Below are 21143 nucleotides of genomic sequence, written 5' to 3'. Positions count from 1 at the left end.
TAGCGCCCAGTACATTAATGGGAACCCCTACATGTTTGAGCACCCTCTATGAAACGTCAAGCTACCCCACAGCACCCACAAAAGAAAATCTCTGGCGTTGACACTGGCCGCGGCACATGACGGCTTTGTGTGCCCTCCCATGAAAATCATATGCCCTCTCTGTAGATTTGTTCTGGCGTCGGGTCTGTTGAAATGACCAATTCTTAAAAAAATATTTGGTAACGATTTAAATGGAGATGTGGAGGCTCTACATGAAATAACCAGTCGTTAAGAATAAAAAAAGTGAAAGATGGAGACAAAAATAGAAAAACATGGTTGAATATTTAATTAAATATGGTTATTTCATTAAGTTATGTAATTTACAGCTCGCATGACTGATTTTGAAGGCTACAACCTCTGTACGTAAAAATGTTAGCAGTATTAACAAAAAATGTATAGCCTCCACATCTCCATTTAAAACGGCAATAGACGACTTCCAAATATTTGATGATGTGGTGACGATTGAGGCAGCAGAATATGGCGTTGCTGGCATAGGAAACGTAGAAAAACTATCTGCTGGGTTAGTATAAAATAAGAGAACACACTAAATGGCGACAAAACCTACCGAAGAAGAAACAATATCTATGTTACCTTACGGGGGCTGATTACAATTACTGCATTTAAGATATGAAAATTATACAGCTAAATATCAGAAAATAAATCCCTGACATTTAAAAAAAGATATATATTAAAAAAGTTACAAATACATTTGTCTTTGTAGGGTTGCAGAGGGCTGTGGCCATACAATGCCTCCCAAAACATCTTGCTTCTCCTTTTTTCTGTGTTTTGATTAAGTTTTGTGAATATAAAGGCTATGGAGTAACATCAGGAGCAACTGTCATCATTATATAACATCATAACAACATCAGGGTGGGAAAGGTCAGACAGGAGAGAAGAAAGGAATTAGGGATGTGAGAGTGTCTTGATGCCTCTATAACCCCTCCTGAGATCAGACATTTTCGGAAGAAAAGCAGAGAGATGAGTGAAAAGGGAGTTGTGAGAAGTGAAAAAGATGACATGCTGGGAGGGAAGAAGGGAGAGAAGGAGAGGGAAGGTACGCTAAGCAGAGAGAGAGATGAAGAGGGGAGGCTTTAAAACAAAAGGGACGGCATGCTGTGATAAGCACCGGCTTTAAAGCTCGTGGAGATGTGACACTGCTGCTACAGTACACACTGTCACCGTTGTCCCTCTCAAGCTCCACACTAGCCGAGAATTAAAAAGGAGCAATCTTTCACCGCCTCCTCCGATGAGAACTTCAAAATGATGAACTTTCCCAGCCCCAGCAGAGCGTCAGGCTTCCAGAGCACCACTCAAACTAACTGTGTTTTATACATCATTTCAACACCAGTGAAATATTGAAGACAATATAGTTTGCTCTTTTGTTGTTCTTCCCTGCTGCATTGCAGTGACCTCAAATATTTTCCTTTACGATAGGGTTGTGAAGAATCACTGTTTCATTTGTTCTTTTCGTAATCAATTAGTAATCCAGAATAAGAAGATACCATTTATTGTTTCCCCGTTTATGGATACAGATAGCAAAATCAGTAGTAAGCATTTCCTGGTCAAACTGAAATATCAAAATAAATGTAACAAATAAACAGGCAGATCTACTCTCCCTTTCATGAATGAATGCAATAATCTTTTTGCAGTTTTTTTATTTTGGATTTCGAATGAATATGAAAAGAACACATGGCCATTAAAGCAGATATATTCAAAGACGTGGGAGTCATCAAAGAGTGAAAAGAGACAAGCAGTAACTTTCCAAGATACCTCATAAAAGAAATACATTAAGAATGATCAATAAGGTCAAGAAGAAGGAAACAAATGTGAGCAAAATTAGCAAGAACACAGATACAAAAGTAAAGAAGTGAGGAAGAAAGAAAGGAAGAGGCATCATCTACCTGAAAGGTGTGCACACACACACACGCCCACAATGCAGACTCCTATTCAATGTGTTACTACCAAAAGCAACGCGCCTTCAGAATATTCAAAAATAAATCCCACCTCATATGAAATATAGAAGAATTGATGACAAGTAGTAAGTAAAAATAAAGAGTGAAGGGTAGTTACCTGCTCTGCGGTGGAGTCCAGAGGCCTGACTGACACAACGGCACTGTGCTGTCTGCCTGCCTGCTCCTGTGACACACACATACACACACACACAAACACACACACACACACCGGACACACACAGAGAGACACTGGTTGAGATGTCTAAGTTGTGTTATATTACTTTCATCGGATTTTCTTTTAAACCACAAGAAATGTCACCTTAATAAAAAATCTAATCATCTCGTTTGACATTATTGCATTTTTGTGCAGTCCATGAAAGTAACGTATGTTCACAAGAATGGCAAAACACTGTCACACACACACACACACACACACACACTTTAATTAGGGGTATATAAGGTCTTGAGCAGAATCCTGAGAGGTGGGAACTAAAATATTCAGTGTGCAAGATGGGACGGAGCTTTTAGCCCACGCCCAACACTCTAAATATTACATTATGACCTCCTTTTTGAATATTTCCTGAAAATACAGTCCAAACGGGACATTTTACATTAAAATGTGGGATACAAGTTACTCCATGAAATTATTAGCAGGGATTGCAAACTAGTAACAACACGGCCGATTGTTGTGTTGCCTTATCATGGCCACAAAGGTGCACTTGAATCCGCCACAGAGACTACAGCCAGAACATCGGCTATGTGCCCTTGACATCCTCAGTCCCTCATCTTTTTGGAGTTTCTTGTTGGACAGAAAGCTTTACTTGTAGCTAAAGTAATGCTAACTGCTGCCATCAACTTCTATAGTTAGCCGTTAGCTCAGTTTGCCTCGCTACCAGGACTGGGCTCAGAGGGGGAATCTGGTGTTTACCTAGCTTAAGACCATAGCTTAAGACCACTTGGAGGAGGGAGTATTTGAGGCTAGGGAATCCTGATGGATGGGCAACAGTACTGGTTAGAGTCTAGTAACATTTAATCAGGGCTCGACATTAAGGACTGCCCGATGGCCCGGGGCCATCTAGTATTTAGCTCGGGCCATGAAGCCTCACCTGCTGGTTGCCCGATCGGGCAATCTATTATACCAGTATCATGCAGCTCGCGGATCCAGTAATGAGTGACTCGACAGTAAAACTAAACATATTTCTAACTAGTTTAGGTAGTTTGAGAGGTAATTAAAATAGCTACGTGTGATATTCTAACCTGAAGTGTGTGTTTTGTTCCGCTCACCGCCTCATGTGATCATGCAGAGCTGCGTGTCGACTCGTCAGCAGCAGCTGATCTCTCTCCCGTCAGATTAGACTTCACTCGCGTTTATGTCCATATCGATCAGATCCAGCTAGTTTTAGCTAATGATATGACTACCTGCTTATTAAAAGACACCGTGACCTAAACAATAAGTGTCGCTATGCAACTGGGTGATGCCACAAAGTATACGCGCAGCATTATGCATTTGTTTACATGCCCACCGGAACCCCGAGGCATTAGCAACAGATCAACGCACAATCAACCCATACATCACATCTCTTTCTCCACATTAAGTGTTACACATTAGAATTGACTACTCTTGTCTGTCACATACTCTTCTTGTCTGTCACATAAATGGCGCAACTGACGCGGTATTGCGCTAAAGGGAAATTATTTTGACCGGACATTTTGACCAAAGAGATTTAGATTTACTTGCTAACGGGAACTCTGACGTCGCCATTGTGTGTGCTTCGCGGATGCACTCGGCTGCTCGGGTCTGCTCGGTGAGCTTCTAGATGAGGAGGCATTCCTTCGACCAATTTACAGTAGATAACATTACAAACATTTTTAACAGGGGCCATAATAGCGTAAATAATGTTTGTTTTGGCAGTTATAACCGCATGTAATGTTTTCTACTTTTTTACATCTGGGAAGGCATTTGCGATCAACAGATGGAAAGTGTCTTGACCAACCACTTAAGTATTTATTATAGCTATGCAGGGCATGCAAACAAGTGAAATGAAGAATACAATTGAAATTGTAATATTGTGGTGGTTCATCTTATAATTCAGTTTATAGAATGCACCAGACAGCATCTAAGACCTGCAAAAATCTAAATGTTCTAGGGGGAGGCCCCCCAAACCCTTCGTACGTCATTTCGTCCGCGCGCATTTTTCAGGGCAATCTCTATTGGGCTCAGGGCCATCTGTAAATTAGCTTAGATGGCCCACAGGTGTCCGGCACTCATGACTTTCGCCGCTTCCAACATCCGCCCTCGAGCTGGTGGCAAAATACACAACATTGATCGACGAATACCAACTGCCGCTGCTGTTATAGAGTTATTTAATCTTGAAGGTTATGTTCTCCTGCTGTCTTAGCTGTAGCCTTTGTGGTGTGTTCAAGTGCAACTTTGTGGCCATGAAAAGGCAACACAAGGCGACACAAAAGTCAGCCCTGTTGTGACTATTTCTTTTAAAGTGGTTTGATGTGTCCGGGCCTTTAAACCAACGACACAATACTGAAATACATGATGTAATACATGCCCAATCAATCAATGTGTGAAATGATTGGAACCGCTGTGCCAAGACAAGTTCTGCATCTGACAAAATACAAGACATCACATCACATGCTCAACGGGCCTGTCACATCATTAAATGCAGATACATTAAAACTTAATGAAGCATCAGATAGATCCATTAAGCATGCCCAACCTAATGACTAAGAGGCGATCTGTGTAATTAGAATGTAATACATACAGATAGCTCTCTGCCACACACACACAAATAGACGTAATATAACTAGACAGATATTAATAGCATTGGAATACAGTGTCTCCTGCATGAAGAAATCACTTCTCCTAACCTGCTCCTCGGTGTTAATATACACCTATTGAAAACCACTGGGGTGTGGGATGGATTCATTATGCACATGTTCAAATTAATGATTAAAAAAGGGATTTCATATATAGTAAAGAGGACTCTCTATCTTACTTTAAAATGACTGGAAGTGGCAAAGACACTTCCCCCTCACACAGTAAAAGGTGATATTTAATTTCCCATAGAGTTGTACGGTGTTATAAATTAAGCGTGAACAATGTCAAATACATTTCAATAGCAACTAGATCAAAATGAAAGACCTTAAGAGAGGAAACGGCAGATCAGAAGCAAAACAAAAGGATTTCGGGAAATTCAATCTCCAAGTAATTATGGAAACAGAAGTGCTGTTAAATCATCATTTATTTATATGAACTTAGTTCTTTATATATATTTAATTCTTCAAGATTTAATTAGAGGAGCACCAGCGTACCACACACTGTTCGATGTTAAATATTAAAAACATGAGAAGAGATGTCATGTTCCTTGTGCTATGATGGGATTCAAGGTGGTAACGGGTCAAAAGGTTCACTTGAGTTAGAATTATGAGATCAGACAATGAAAACTATTTTCTAGCTAGCTGTGTCGAGGAGAAAATGTTGTTATCACCTGGGCTTGAGTTCACAGAGTTTTGGACACACACACACACACACACACACACACACACACACACACACACACACACACACACACACACACACACACACACACACACACACACACACACACACACACACACACACACACACACACACACACACACACACACACACACACACACACACACACACACACACACACACACACACACACACACACACACACACACACACACACACACACACACACACACACACACACACACACACTACCTGTCTCCTGTCACTCCTCCTGTTTCTCTCCTCCAATAGGATTCTGTTGTCTTGGAGATCAGACTCCTCTCCCAGCAAGACCTCTTGGAGCTCCGCCCACTGAAAGGCGCAGTCTGCCAGCTGCCGTCTCTGTTGCTGGGAAACGCCCAATTGTACCAGTATTTACAAAAATAACACATTAACAGCAGTGAGGCATACTAGGGATCAAAGTCATAGATTTGCGAGAAAATAAAACTTGATGTTTATCCAAATTTCAAAATGAGGTAAAATTGTCCCTGGACAATAAAAACAACACCATTCTTCAAGGGTTTTTTCTTGCAATTTAAAATGTATAATCTCTGATATAAAAAGAAATTCCTGCAAAATGTGATTTTTTTCTCTTTATTTACCACTTTAAACTGAGAGAATATCCATGTTTTTATGTTGTAAATGTTGAACTTTATTCTCGAAACATAACATTTCTCTCAAAGAAACCGGCCACATCCTCCAACTCGAGAATATAGATAAATGTAATTATATATGTTTTAAATGATAAAGGCCTTAATACACTGTAAATCAAGCCAAAACTACAGAACGATTTCTATGAATTTTTGCTGACTTTCTAAAGATCTTGAAGCCATGGTGAGAGCAGTTAGTGGTCAGAGTGAGGATGAGACTCAGCAGGTGGGGAGTGAAACTGACACACTTCTTGTTCAGACGTGATCGATCAAACAACTTCTGAATTTCTTCTAACCTAATTTTCCTCTGAAATGTTGTATCTTCTTCGTACAGAACTATATATGATAAGTACATACAGGAGAACATATGAATAAGCATCACTTACGTCCTCTAACTTCTGCCGCTGCTCGTGCTGCTGCTGGATCCTCTTCTGCCGGTCGGCCAGGAGCTGCTGCTTGTAGCGCTCCTGCTCCGCCAGCTGCTGCCTGTGCTGCTGCAGAGCCTGGGCAGCAAATATTCAAATACAATTAGGAAAATGAAACAGAAGTAACACTTGATTATAGCTCACACTTTTAATGTAATGTTTCGAATATAAAGTGAACTGGGCTCTGCTGGGCTGAAATCACACTGTGGTACATGAGCTGTGTCTATATGCACTGTTCTGTACTTACACAGGGAACTTAAGTGTGTCCCAATGTTAAGTATAGCAATATGTTGTAGCCGTATGGTGCACTCAGTGTTAGTATCAAAGTGTTTTTCAATATTTAATAAACATACCAACACCATACTCTTGTCAAAAATAAGACATCGTTAATTACATTTGGTTAATTGAGAAGTCTGTTTTCATTTGGTACCGCGAACGATAATGTTGCTATCTAGCTAGCGAAAAGCCAGTTCCTGAGATTCAAGACAATGCTACACAAAAGTGTTCAGAGTGCTGGACATAGCAGTGTACTAAGTTGGGAATTGAGACTCAGCAAAAACCCACTGCATTTGTTTATTACAACTAATACAACTCCTAATAATAATAATAATAATAATGAAAAACTGGGATGCTATTACCATTTATTATCGTCTTGTTTATTCATTTTACAATCATTAACTGTATCATTTTGATTAAAAAAACGTATATATCATAGTTGATGGCCACAACACAAAGATTTGCTGTCATAAATAACAAATAAACAGAACATTCAAACAATTGAGAAACTACAGCCAGTGACTATTTGGCATCTTGAAACAATGTATTATTATAATTATGCAATAACACAGGAACATGCACTGGGATAAAAGTAAAAGACCAAAACGTCTTTTTGACTGTAGTTGTTTTTGAAAAGCTTAAAATCTAAAAGAATTGATTGATGCCTTACGTAAAACATAATATATCATGTCTTTTTTAGATTCAGCACCTTATCATATTCATTTATTTGTTTCTAGCTGTGTCTTTATATTCCATACATAATAGAGAAATATGAAAAGAAGGAAAGTAATTCTTTAACACCTTTTTACTTCAGTAATTTAATACGGCTTGGATCGTAAGTCTAAAACATTCCAAAACAGCTGCCACTGGAAACTACATTTGCAAAAAATACTGGTTTTCGATAAAATTAATACAAATGCAAATAAAAAAGAATCCTAACAGCAGTCAAAAGTTAATTTAGAGTAAGAACGCCGGCATTGTTAATGTTATTAGTACAGCCCTATAATTGACTAGATATTACTCAAGTATTAATTAATGTGTGGACGGTTGTTATGAACTGGAGACCTACCTGTTGTCTTTGCCCCCCGCCTCCCCCCTGGCCTCCCTCTCTGCCCCCGTCACGATCCTCCGTCTGTAAGCGGAGGAACTCCCGTCTCAACGTCCACTCGCCGGGAACGTTCACTATGGAGCTGAGAGAGGAAAAGAGGGACGAAAACTGTTAGTGGTTAATGGCAGCCACTCTTATGTAATGAAGTACACTAGAAAACGGATTCCAAACAACACACACACACACACACACACACACACACACACACACACACACACACACACACACACACACACACACACACACACACACACACACACACACACACACACACACACACACACACACACACACACACACACACACACACACACACACACACACACACACACACACACACACACACACACACACACACACACACACACACACACACACACACACACACACACACACACACACACACACACACACACACACACACACACACACACACACACACACACACACACACACACCTGAGGAGAGAGTGCTCAGTTCCTAGTGCCATCTGCTGTTTGACGTCCAGGGACACTAACAGAGAGGACACTGCATCTGTGCATGGACATGTCCTGTACTCATTCATTAGCTTTACATGTGAGGAGACTTCATTACTACATCATCTACCGATAAGCACTGATAAAGATATAGTGAAAATACATTTTTTGAAGTCTTTGGAATATTATTTGCATGTAGGGCTGCACGATTTGGAAAAAAAATGTAAATGGTTTTTTTTAAGGAAAATGCTCATTTATAACATCCCGTACTTTACTACTATTACTAACATACTTTTTTTTATGACGACATAATTCACATTATCACTGAAAAATATATCATGTTTTATTTATTATTAATGAATATATATGATGTAGACTTGGTGGGATTTTTGAAAGAGGATTGGTTCCAAAACGGGATTTGTATCACATCAGTTGAATATTGTTTGTAGACTGGGACTTCTCTGCAGCACCACAACATTTCATTCAGATATTTTTTACCTCCATCCAATATTTTGCTTATTACAATTTAGATTTTGAACTGATCGATATTGCAATTTTTTCTAAAATGTCAATCAATTGTGTAGCCCTTTTTGCATGTTTACCCTGATTCATTGACTTCGTATGCTTGATCTTGGAATCAAAATCAGGATGTTTGCACAGGGTTTACACATACAAGGAATTTGCTTAGCTGTATATTGTTGAAAACATAACACACGATATATTCAATTGTAAAAAATAAGCAGGTAAAGAACTTTATGAAAGTCATTTTGAGACTTTTATAAATAAACAAAAAATCTAAAGAAATGGTTAGAAGCCAACCCTAACCCTAAGAAGTGACTACAATAAGAATATCGCAAATGACTCTTAAATGTATCTTTTCATATCAGAATTCAGACTGGTAGTGCAGTGCAGTTTAAAGGTTCAATTGAAGAGAAATGTGCGAATAATACAGATGAATGTGCAATCTTATATATTTGTTGCATTGAAAATCTGTGATTAATTTCTTCAACAAAACACATATCCAGTTTGAAAAGCTTTTACCTGGGTTCTCCTTCCTCCTCTGTCACCTCTTCATCGTCTTCGTCACTGCCGCTGTACTCATACTCTGGACCCTCTGAGAGAGAAAAGAAGAAGATTAGTCATTTGTTTGGTTAATATTGGGTCTTTAAAACCAAAACAATTAAATAAATCCTTGCAAAGAAATAAGATGAAGATTTATTAATATACAAACCCTTTTTTGGGTTTGCCACTGTTTTTATCAAATTAAATAATTATCCACACCTTACTCAGCACTGTAACTTTATTCTTGTATTTTATACCTTTAAATAATATGATTGGCTTGTTTTAATTATATTCTTTTGGCTCTTTAATTTTTTTCATTACATTTATAAATCAATGTAAACTCTCTTATCATGGATAAGTGCTATTTAAAATAAAACCTGACTTGCTTTTTTATTATATTTTTGAGAATGTAATTTGACGTCAAATTAATTGAAAAACAACAGACCACTATTTTTTTTAAATAAAATCCATTCTCTCCAGATGTTCTCCAATTTGAAGATTTTCTGATTTTTCTGTTCTGATATTATTATAAGCTGAGGATCTTTGGATTAGACTTGGTAGATAAAGCAATACATTTAAAGACCTCTCCTTGGACTCTGGGAATTTATGACTCTATTTTCAAATATTTTAATTGGTTGATAGATTTACTCTTGAGAATGATAATGTGGAATGTGACCCTCTTTACTCTGGTCATGTATCTGAAACCACTTTTCCACCAAATTAGCTCTGTTTCCGGCTATTCTCTTTTGTTCGTATCTAGCGAAACAACTCTGGTTTTGGACCAGTTTTTAGCAGATTGATTGTAATCAAATCGATGGTGCTCACAATGCACATCGGCAGTAAACATATTGCATTGATTACCTGCAAACTTTGGTTCTGTTTCTACCCAAGAAAATATCGACTCGTGAAAAGAAGCAGAGACGACTATTACATGCCAAAATCCATTTCCAACTCATAGAATATGACACGCCCAATGATATCTTTACGGTTCGCAGTTAAAGGAAAACCAGTTTTTCAGGTTCCGAAGCAATAAAGCCATTGTTTAGCCTGTAACAATATGCTTAAGTAAATTAATTGGGTCGGTGGATAGCTCAGTGGTTAGAGCTGGCGGCCCATATGTGGTTAGGCTGCCTAAGCCGTAGTTCAAATTACGGAACCATCAGGCAGGGCCCGTCCCACATCTATCAATAAAGAAACTCTCTGGCCCCAAAAAATATTATTGAAAAAAATGATAGCTGTGTATGTAGCTTATAGTGGTATTTAAAAACATTTGAGTTATCTAGCTAAATGTTGTACGACCACATTCGATGCACACCGGTGAATGCTGTGCGATATTAATGAATTCATAATAATTGAACGGTACATTCCAACAACGTTCCGAGTTATTGCCAGTGTGCTCTGTCGCTCAGAGTGACTATTTACAAACGAAAGCTTTGAACGGTTCAAAATTAAGTACGTCAACTGGGGAAAAAAACGTATGAACCAAGCAGCTTTTTTACTATAAAACTAAGCACTTGGTGTTCATCCAAAAAGAGGTGTGGTTATGGGTGCTGCCTGGCGTTAAGGCCTCTGGTGTGTTGATGTTGTAGTTCTGCTTCTCTGGCTCACTAAAGTGTCCAATGTTTGATAGGAAACTTCTCCATGCCTGCTGTCTCGCTCCTTTATCGTTTGCTGCCACTAGCAATTTTGTCATTATCGAAGCCACACAAAAGTACAGTGTGGGCAAACTTGGCCAACAACAAAGTAAATGAGAGTCTTGTTTAGTGGGAGACATATGGGACGGAGTGGTTACACCAACAGCATTGCTGAATCATCTAATTTCGGACTCAAATGCAGTCACTCAAGAAGTTTTCTCTCCTTTTTCGCCTCCTACCGTGGGACCCATAACACATGTGAATTACCCACACACATCATTGCTATGGAGCTATTATTTAGGTACAACTGTTTTTAAGTGTAAATAAAACCTAATAGTTTGGATTGCAGATTGGAAAATTGTTTCAGTAAATCCCAGCACAGGCCAGTTCCAGGGGGCTTATTGTCCAGAGGCCAGGGAGATTGCCCAGCCAGATTAGCATAACAACATTTGGCCAACATATGGTGTGAAAGTAGCTAGGCTAACTTGAACATTAACTCGACGCGCCATGTGTTCCCATTAACACGCTAAAAGGTGCATTTCTGAGCCAGAAAGAAGGAGGGAGACGGACAAATTCTGCTTTTGCAATGAAGGGAGGAAACTCTGTTGCAGTGATGTCATGTTTCAAAGTTTTGGCTCACGCTGAAGAGCAATTTGAAGGTTAATGCCTACTTTTGCTGACTGAGAAGTGACCGCCTCTGTTTTTTTGTGGATCATCTTCCAAAATATAGAACAAGCTAAGGCCAAACTACACTCCTAGCTAAAAATGTCACATTCTTTTTGCATCATATCCGCAGCGAAATGTTTTTATTTTATTATTTTTAGCAGCAGAGACTTTTTCCCACATGTTCTTAGACTACCAGCTTTTCCACACACACACACACACACACACACACACACACACACACACACACACACACACACACACACACACACACACACACACACACACACACACACACACACACACACACACACACACACACACACACACACACACACACACACACACACACACACACACACACACACACACACACACACACACACACACACACACACACACACACACACACACACACACACACACACACACAGTGTGTTTTTATAAGCTAACTGAAGATTAGAACCAGATGATCATTCTGTTTCCTCCTTCCTTTCCCTCTCAGCTTCTCTCACTCTCTCTCTTTGTTTCTGTTGTCACCACTGTCTTTCACCACTCCCCAAATGGAGATGAATAAACCCTAATAAAAAAATGTCTTCTTTAAACATCAACATGAAAACGCCTACCCTGACTCTCAGTTTGCTTTCCGCCGCATATTCGGCTCATCATCCAGAGTATAATTCATTTATTTGTAGAGCAGGATGGGGATACAATTCTCCACCCCTCCGCGTCCCTATTCTTAATTTCTTTCTTTGTCAGCCTTTTGGCTCCAATCTTCTTTCATTCTTTCACTCATTTTGTCTGGCCGTCTCACTGTTGCCCTTCCTCTGAATACAAATCAATTAAAAACTGGCAAAAACTGGTGTAAAGTTCAAATAGGCAACCAGTTGTCCAACCAGTTGCACTGAAAAGCATTTGAAGCGATTTAATTAGATGTATGGATGAAAATGTATCTTAAAGGGGCCCTATTATGCTAATTTTCAGGATCTAATTTCTATTTAGCTCCTCTACTGTGAACCGCCTCCATGCTTAAATGCTCTTTATTTTTCTCATACTGCCTGTGCTGCAGCACCTCTTTCACGTATAATGTACGGTTTGGAGTGCTAGCAAATAGAAGCGCAAGTGTAACATAATGATGTCACTATGATACAGAAGTAAACAAAGGAGTCCAATGGAGGCGTGTCATACATGGGGGAGTGTGTGGGAGAGAAACTCCCTCTGGAGGGAACTTTGGGAATATATCCTTTACAGACCATTTACATGCACAAAAACCCAAAATTCTGGTTTCAGTATATTGCAGTAATAATAGACCGTTTTGGATGTTAAAAAGGTTGGGTTTGCATCAATGCAAAAGAAGATGGTTAACACTAGAAACTAAATAAAATATTTCCAAAAACAGCATGCTATGAATGAGCAGAAATGCAGAGGTTTTAACAGCCTGTGAGAAGCAGCTGCTGGGCCCATTAGTGCAGCTGGTGCACTCTCTGAGCTGAGTGTGTTCATACTTCTTATTCCACTACAAGTGGCCTGAAACCCAGCTAATGCAGGGACACAGGGACACATGATGGAACATGTATTCTGGGAAGTGGCCTATTTGCAAAAAAGGTTTTATTAGTTATCTAAAGAATTTATAAAAGGGCCCTCGACTTTCTTGGGAATCAGCTCTCCATACCTAAATAATTATAACAATGTAGGACAACAATCTCAATCCCTGTGCGTTTTTGTTTTATAATTATGTTATGACTCAATTTGACTCTTAGCACAGTGAACACTTGCCCAGTGTGTGAATTTCATCGGAGAATCGTCAAATTGTAATTGGCGGCTGTAACCTCACCAGAGGTGGTGGTTGTTGCTAGCTAGGAACGTTGTTGTCTCCGATTGCGAATCATTACAGACTGATCAATGAACACATTTGAATTAACGGGGGCTTCTTTTCAACACTGGCATCGTGAATAGTGGTACGTTTATTCAAATACTACAAAAAAAACTCAAGTATAACTTTTTTTTGTATAGTGCCATGTTCAACAGTACAACTGCAATCACAGCTGTTGCCACAATTTCGACATTTGAAATGGAAAAGTGTCCAAACTTTGGTTTGAAGGTAAATCAACTACCTAGAACCATTTTATTGCCCAAATGTGAATGATTAGGGCCTAAAAGTTGTATAATGCACCAGAACCCGAATCCAGAGTTATTTCCTTTCTCCTCTCATTTGACTGAGCCAAGAACAGCTATGACAGAGCAGATTGGAGGCGGGGTTTAAGGATAAAGCAAGTGCTCATGCTCTATGGGCCGAAACATGGTATTAAACTCTCCAGAGTCATGCCAAATTGCCTTCAAAGGCCACTGAGCAACTTTATAGGAATGAACAGTACCCTCTCTCCAACGCTGTACCCAGTTCTCTTTATCCATCCATTGTTTAGAGCTCTGTTATGCTTAAACTATTTTTACTCACCTTTCTCTTTTTTCTTTCTGGTTCTATCCAGGTGATCTTTGAGCATGATGCGCACTTGTCTCTCGTTGGCCAGATCCCGGATGAAAGCGTGTCTCAGCAGGGTGTCGGTGTTGGGCCGGTGCAGGTGGTTCTTCACCAAACAACTATCGGTAAACGACAAGAAACGCTTCGACCTGATGAAGAGAGAAAAAGACAAAAATTGTTAGCATGACAAACTCCTTCCAAATGTTTAAGGACAGCTGAACACACATTTTAGATTAGCATTTTATTAGTTATTAGTCGCCCTATAATTGGTCTTCCAGTCTTAATTATTCTTAGTTTTTTAATATTGTCATATTGATTTGTTATTTGTATTGTATTAATTAATTTTGTTTATGTCTGTTTTACTTATACTGAGTGGGTAATCAGTTGTGAACTTTTGGATTATTATTTATTAGCTTGCCTATTTTACATCCATGTTATCATATATATCATGAACACATGTGTTTTGTGCCATATTGTTAAAACACTTTAAGCTGCATCCTATGTATGGGTTATATGTGTGGTGAAAAGTCTTCCAGGTAGCCTTCACATTGCACAGTCTTAGTCAGTTATTGAAATGTTAATATCCCAATTCATTTATTCTCAACTGCGCACTTTAACTTTCAGTTGCACTTTTTAATCATCATTGTTTGTTAAGTCCGATTTTCTGTAAAGCTGTCTGTGTTAAAATGGCCAGCTTAAAGGTGGGGTAGGTAAGTTTGAGAAACCGGCTCGAGAAACACTGTTTGTTATATTCCATGGAATGCTCTTAACATCCCGATAGCAATGAATATCTTAAGTGCTTTGACAAAACATCCATAAAGCCGTAGTACTGTAAAAAGCATGACCAATCATCTGAGCCGGCCCTGCTAAAGTAACTGGATGGCCGACCTGCCTGTCAGCCTTCCATCTGTGCACAAACTTATCTCGTGCCCTCATTGGTCATGTGCGCGTTCGTGTGTGTTGGAGGAGGGGCTCTGTAAGGAAGTGGCAGATTTTTTCCGGTTGTGTATTTTCAAATTCTAGCGCATCTATAAATAAACTTGAGTTGACAAGTGGGAAGAGGCTTAACGGAGCAGACATTTGAAACACATGTAACCTAAAACCCCAAACCTGTACTACATTAAATAGGTTGAGGCGTAGTATTGACTAGAATCCTTATCATGAGATTTTTGAAAGATTCAAATTTCTTTTTTTTAAACTTACTTTCATTTAAATAATCTGTTAATAACATTAGCATAAAGAGGACAATACTTTAAAGCAGCAAATATTAAGTGAATAACGTGTATCTCAGTCAGAAACCAAAAAAGTGAAGGAAACTAAGAAATGTGTAAATGAATATGCATTCAAATGACATGAAAAGAGAGAATAAGGTAAAGTCTAAAACAGGGAAATGTAACAGACCAATAAAAAAACAGCAGGTTCATTAATCAGACATATTTTAAAACAAACCGCATTAAGATATTAGGTTAAACTCACCCAGATCTTGTAAGATAGTAATCACTTGTCATTATCAAGGATTTCCTGACAAAATGAAGCAGTTGTATTCCTAACATTGGGGAGGTGTCTGTGCTCTGAACACCGAAACAGGGGGAAAAGGATTTTGTGTTGATGCTTGGTTTGTGGTCTGCTTGTCGCCTCCGGGAGACCCGAGGTAAAAGGACTAGGGAGCACTGCAGACCATTGGAGCTATTAAAAGCTGTCGTACCAACCAGTGTTCTGATGAAATTAATACTGAATGAGTGACAGCATGAGTTCAAACACCAGTTCAAGCTGAAGAGCTTGTCCATTATAAATGGAAAGGAAGGAGACAGGAATGCAAGAGAGGAGAAGAAGAGAGGAGAGTAAAAGAGATGGAGGGGGTTCATTATAGCTTGGATTAAGATTTAAAATAACAGCAACAAGCAGGGATGGATAACTGAAAGGCCTATCAGGCACAGGCATATGGGCCCATACTGTCAGCCAGCCTTGACTTCAACCACGAAATGTGACAATAAAAAAATAGATATTTTAAACCGAAAGAGAGAGATGATCATAGAGACGGAAAAAGAAACTACAAGATGCACAAAGAGAATATAATAGAAATTCAAATCAACAAGAGAGTGACAGCAAGAGATGCAAAATCTCTCCACAGAAAAGCAGAACTAACAGATTTTTAACAAAAAACACATAATAACTACAAAGTGACCAAAAGAACTGCAAAAACAAACAAACAGACTCACAACTATGAAAAAGGGCAAAACAAATACAAAGAGACACCAAATGAGTACAGAGATTTGAAACAACAGGGAGGAAAAATGACTGCAAGAGATGCAACATGACGACAAGGAAAAGCAAAACTACCACACATACAAAATTACTACAAAGAGTTAAAAAAAAGAATTGCCACAATGAGAAAGGGCAAAACAAATAGAAAGAGACACAAAACAAATACAAAGAGGAAAACATTGACTACAAAAAGACACAATCACAAAGAGACGCACAATGAGGCTCACAATGACAACAAAGAGAAGTAAAATGACTACAAAGAAATGGAATATGAAAACAACTGCATGCAAAACTACTACAAAGAGATGCAAAAAGATAATTTTTTTAAAACACCTTTTTCTATATACTGTAACCAAAATAGAAAAAAGACAAAAACAACTACAAAGTGAAACAAAACAAAGAAAAAGACAAAATGACCACAAAGAGACTAGAGATGGAAGAATTCGGCAAAACAGAAACATAATCACTAACTATTTTGTATATCAATGCATCTGTTTTTAAATGTAATATCTTTGTGTTTTGCACCACAAAACAAAGCATCAAAAATCTCCCTTTGTACTCTGAGAAACTAAGATTTAATGACATTTTAAAGACCAAACTATTATTTTAGAACATGATAAATAAATATCACGAAAATAATCTTTAGTCCTAGCCATTAAACCGATGCGTAGCAACTATGGTAAAATCCGTGTCCATTTGAATAAAGATCAAATGTATTACAGGTTGTTATTTCTATCTTGAGGCCTGAGGCCTGTACTACGAATCCGGATTTTCGCTTAGCGTTGCCGGAAAGACGGCCGGTAAAAATCTACTGACCGTGTGAACGTGAACATTAATAGAATATCACCTCCCATCTTCAGAGCAATCAGACTATTATAACATTTGCGTTAAGAAAGCTTACTTAAATACCTGCCACAAGTAAACATAAGTAACAGGATCAAAGTAACATTACGTCCACGGCACTGTGAGTGCAGACGTCGATGTGTCCCTTTATCATTCATATCACATCATAATGTATCATATATTTCCTTATCAGATTTAGCTGAGCCGTATCTGGCCGTGCAACACTCACAGTGTCACATACTGTATGCAGAAGTATTATTTTAAGCAACACATTAAGTTGACGAAACACTCGAGTCAAATGTAATTAAAGTCAGATCCACTCGTGTCTTAGACGGGGCAGTGATATCATTAACCTGTTAATGTACGCATTCAAACACTTTTTTTTTTACCATCTGTTCTGTATTCACCTTGCAGGTGCAGCTATGTGGTTTTTATCCTGGATAAAGTGTTTAAGTCATGGATGTTTAAAGTTGAACTTCTTCATATTTGTCTAATATTATAGTTGACTTTTCATTCAGGAAGTATGACGCTGCGCTGTCAGTACGCTTGTCCATGTTTGTGATTGGTCAAATGTTGCTAACCCCGCCCCTTTCATGTGAACGCGCACTCAGCCGGACAGAGAAACCTTGGCTTGAGTTACCGAGTTGATAACCAGCGTCATAGGACCGCTTAGCGAAATCGCATTTGTTTTGGGTTAGTTAAGCCAGATAACTCAAACATATCCAGGGTATGTTGAACTGGATTCGTAGTACATGCCTCGGGACATGTCGGTGACTTTGAGCTTTCAGTTTTTTTTGTCTGAAGAACGTTTCAGGATATCTTTTGCCTGATAGTCTTGATGCATGACACCCACAACAAAGACCACTTTCAAGCCCTGTTTTCCGAAGACAAATCTAAACACTGCCCACGACTTCCTGCTGTGTGTTTAAGCCATGCGTGTGAGTGTCTTACCATTTCTTTGATTTTAGTTTGGGTGGAGGGTTTCGTGGTATCAGAAACAGCGCTCTCATTGGATGCATGTCGCACAGAGCTACAAAAAGAGACAGGGACAGTTAATCCTGAGTGGAAATGTAATTACAGAAAAACAAACTGTACAACCATATCAATTCACAATGTGTATGTATCTTAAACTCACGAGGGGCTCCTTCAGCCATCTCCAGAGCAGTGATGCCTAAAGACCAGAGGTCACTCTGAGAACAAGAGAAAGGAAAAGGTTAGGACTGGGGCACAAACAAAGCTAATCTCGAGCCCGGTTCATTTCCTGTAAACTTTGGATTTCCTCTACATATTCCAACAGTAAATCAGTTTGTGCACAGCGTGAGAGCACAGATCCAGGAATTACAGGAACAAGTTCCAAGACTTCCAGCCAAACTTCTGGTATTTCACTAGAGACAGAAATAAATAGTGGATCATTTCAATGATGTCCTGTATATCAACAGTCAGCCTAATCACTTGAGCATCACAAATGCTTTTTGCTTCGCATAACACTCTTTTTAAATAAACTTTTATTATACTATACTATGTTACAACAATTTAGCTTGATAAAACAAAGGCTTAAGTTAACATCTCATCTTTGGAAGTTCAGATAGCTATCAGAGATCATAAAAGATTCAAAATTGCATTCAACAAGCATTTAAGAATTAAAATTGAATCATGGTTTTCTCCTAAACACCCCTTAGTCTTGGATGTTGGCCAGCCTTAGCAGTAGATAGGCTGTCATGGGGGGGTTGTCAGGACATCATCACCTGGGTCTTTTAAGCTCAAAAGTTGCATTCTTATATATCTGTATGCAAGGGTGTAACTTTGGTTTGAGAAGTGGGGGGGACACAAAACGGGGGGTCCTCTGCAATGAAACATTGTTCTCGATTTAATTCCATTTCCTGCCTTTCTACAAATATATATTAGGGACTATGGTGTTAACTAATCCAAGAAAAATGTGTAGTGTGTATAATGAGTGTGCAAACTTATCTATCCATGAACTTGTTTTATTTGTGATGACCTCACATCCTATAGGGGGGTCCGGGGGCATGCGCCCCCGGTAAGATTTGTTTCTTTAAATTGAAGTTAAAGACATCAATCTGGTGCACAAAATAAGAGATTTATGGATACAGCTCTCAACACTCATATGAAACAGACCTGTATATATTTCAATATTCCAAAAACCATTAAAATATTCTCACAACCAATAACACATCATTGATATACTCCTCTCTCCTATCTTTATCTTACCTAGTCTGCATTCTTTATTTTTATTTATGCATATTTTACTAATCACTTCCCTTTCAAACTGTGTTCTTAATTTTTTACTGACATTGGAATTACTTTTGAACTTATTTTGAACAACTATATTAGATAGATGGAAATATTTGTTTCGACCAAACCGTTTCAGACCCACTGAGATAACTAAAGTTTACAATCACTTAGAGTCCTTTACCTCCCTGAGCTGATGTTATCTCAGCCTCTCAGTCCGACAGGAGAGGACTCTCCCTCTCCTTATTGTTGAAACAGCTGCTAATCTTATCTCCGAGCTAGCACCAGATGCTAACAACAACCCCCGTCTCTCTCTCTCTCTCTCTCTCTCTCTCTCTCTCACACACACACACAAAATGCGCTCCTGCCACACACACAGACGCTCCTCCGTGACGATGACCACTTGCGTAAAAAAAAAAAAAAAATTGAAAAGTGGGGGGGACACAAACGGGATTTTCAGAAGTGGGGGGGACATGTCAGACTGTTTACACTAAAGTAAAATGAGTAAAGCTTCTCTGCATCACATAACTGTAATGGTTAAGAAGTTACCGGTCACGATTGATCATTAACAAAAACATTTTATCACAAATATAGTTCAGCACTACACTCTTAATTTCAAATTTTAAATGTTGGGTAAAGTTTTGAGAACAATTCTTTCAATAAAATGTAGTATTTAATCTGTTTTGAGGAATATGCGTTGAGCTCTTAGCAAGACCAAAAGCTGAAAGACCTACACTCTATATTGTACCTCGATGCATGTCAACATTACAATGTAAGGCATCTGTGCTGCGTGTCTACTCATGTAGTGTTACCTTTAGATGGGGACTAGGACAAATTCAGATATAAATGCAAAGGTGCTCTGAGCAATAACGTACAATAAAAACTATTTGCTCATGAATTCAATCAACTCGGGAAATGGGACCAATCTAGGAGCAAATGAAGGCAACATTGGCCCTGGTACAGGTCTGCACTCGCTAAGTGACATTCTAATGGAAACAGATTTTCCCAATGTCTGCTGTCTCTTCGTATTATGTTTTGCTGGATGTGGTTGATTAATTCCTGCATTCAAATATATTTATTTCTTAGTTGTTACCTTAAGACAACAACTAAATGGTCTGCATTTTGACTATTACAAAAGGAAAATATGTTTTTATGATATTTTTGAAAATTCTCAATTTTCCTGTTGGATGCGTCACTCCCGTCTTCATTAACAGATGATGAAAATGTTCTTAATGTTGGCTGGGAAACACTAATTTCAGTGATTAATGAAGTACCCTGTAGTCATAGGCAGCGTCAGGGTTCTCGTCGCAGGCGATGACCTCCGGAGCCATCCAGTAGGGAGTTCCGATGAAGGTGTTCCTCCGCCCGATCGTCTTATCCAGCTGGGCCGACACCCCAAAATCAACTGAGACGAAAAGAATGTGGGACAATTTCACGACTCAAAACAACCACAATCTTTGCTTTTTCA

The 21143-nt window shown here is 38.8% G+C and overlaps 1 protein-coding gene across 4 annotated transcripts in view; it reads right to left on the bottom strand.

Moving 5' to 3' along the window:
• LOC307032670 (mitogen-activated protein kinase kinase kinase kinase 4-like) overlaps positions 1 to 21143 on the bottom strand; it is a 94163-nt gene that overhangs the window by 43430 nt on the left and 29590 nt on the right. For 3 of the 4 annotated variants that reach the window (XM_079670813.1, XM_079670811.1, XM_079670814.1), the window contains exons 7-16: positions 20950 to 21080; positions 18561 to 18615; positions 18377 to 18455; positions 14294 to 14466; positions 9521 to 9593; positions 8462 to 8554; positions 7965 to 8085; positions 6581 to 6697; positions 5758 to 5892; positions 2110 to 2175 (exon numbers count right to left, since the gene is read on the bottom strand). In XM_079670813.1, coding sequence (XP_079526939.1) covers positions 2110 to 2175; positions 5758 to 5892; positions 6581 to 6697; positions 7965 to 8085; positions 8462 to 8554; positions 9521 to 9593; positions 14294 to 14466; positions 18377 to 18455; positions 18561 to 18615; positions 20950 to 21080 — 1043 coding nt within the window. The remainder of the gene's footprint in view (positions 1 to 2109; positions 2176 to 5757; positions 5893 to 6580; positions 6698 to 7964; positions 8086 to 8461; positions 8555 to 9520; positions 9594 to 14293; positions 14467 to 18376; positions 18456 to 18560; positions 18616 to 20949; positions 21081 to 21143) is intronic. The other variant, XM_079670812.1, reaches the window with a different exon arrangement.

The sequence above is a fragment of the Notothenia rossii genome, assembly GCF_949606895.1.
Source record: "Notothenia rossii genome assembly, chromosome: 3".
Lineage (NCBI taxonomy): Eukaryota > Metazoa > Chordata > Actinopteri > Perciformes > Nototheniidae > Notothenia > Notothenia rossii.
Note: the sequence above shows the minus strand (reverse complement) of the source record. Positions and strands in the feature narration are given on the sequence as shown.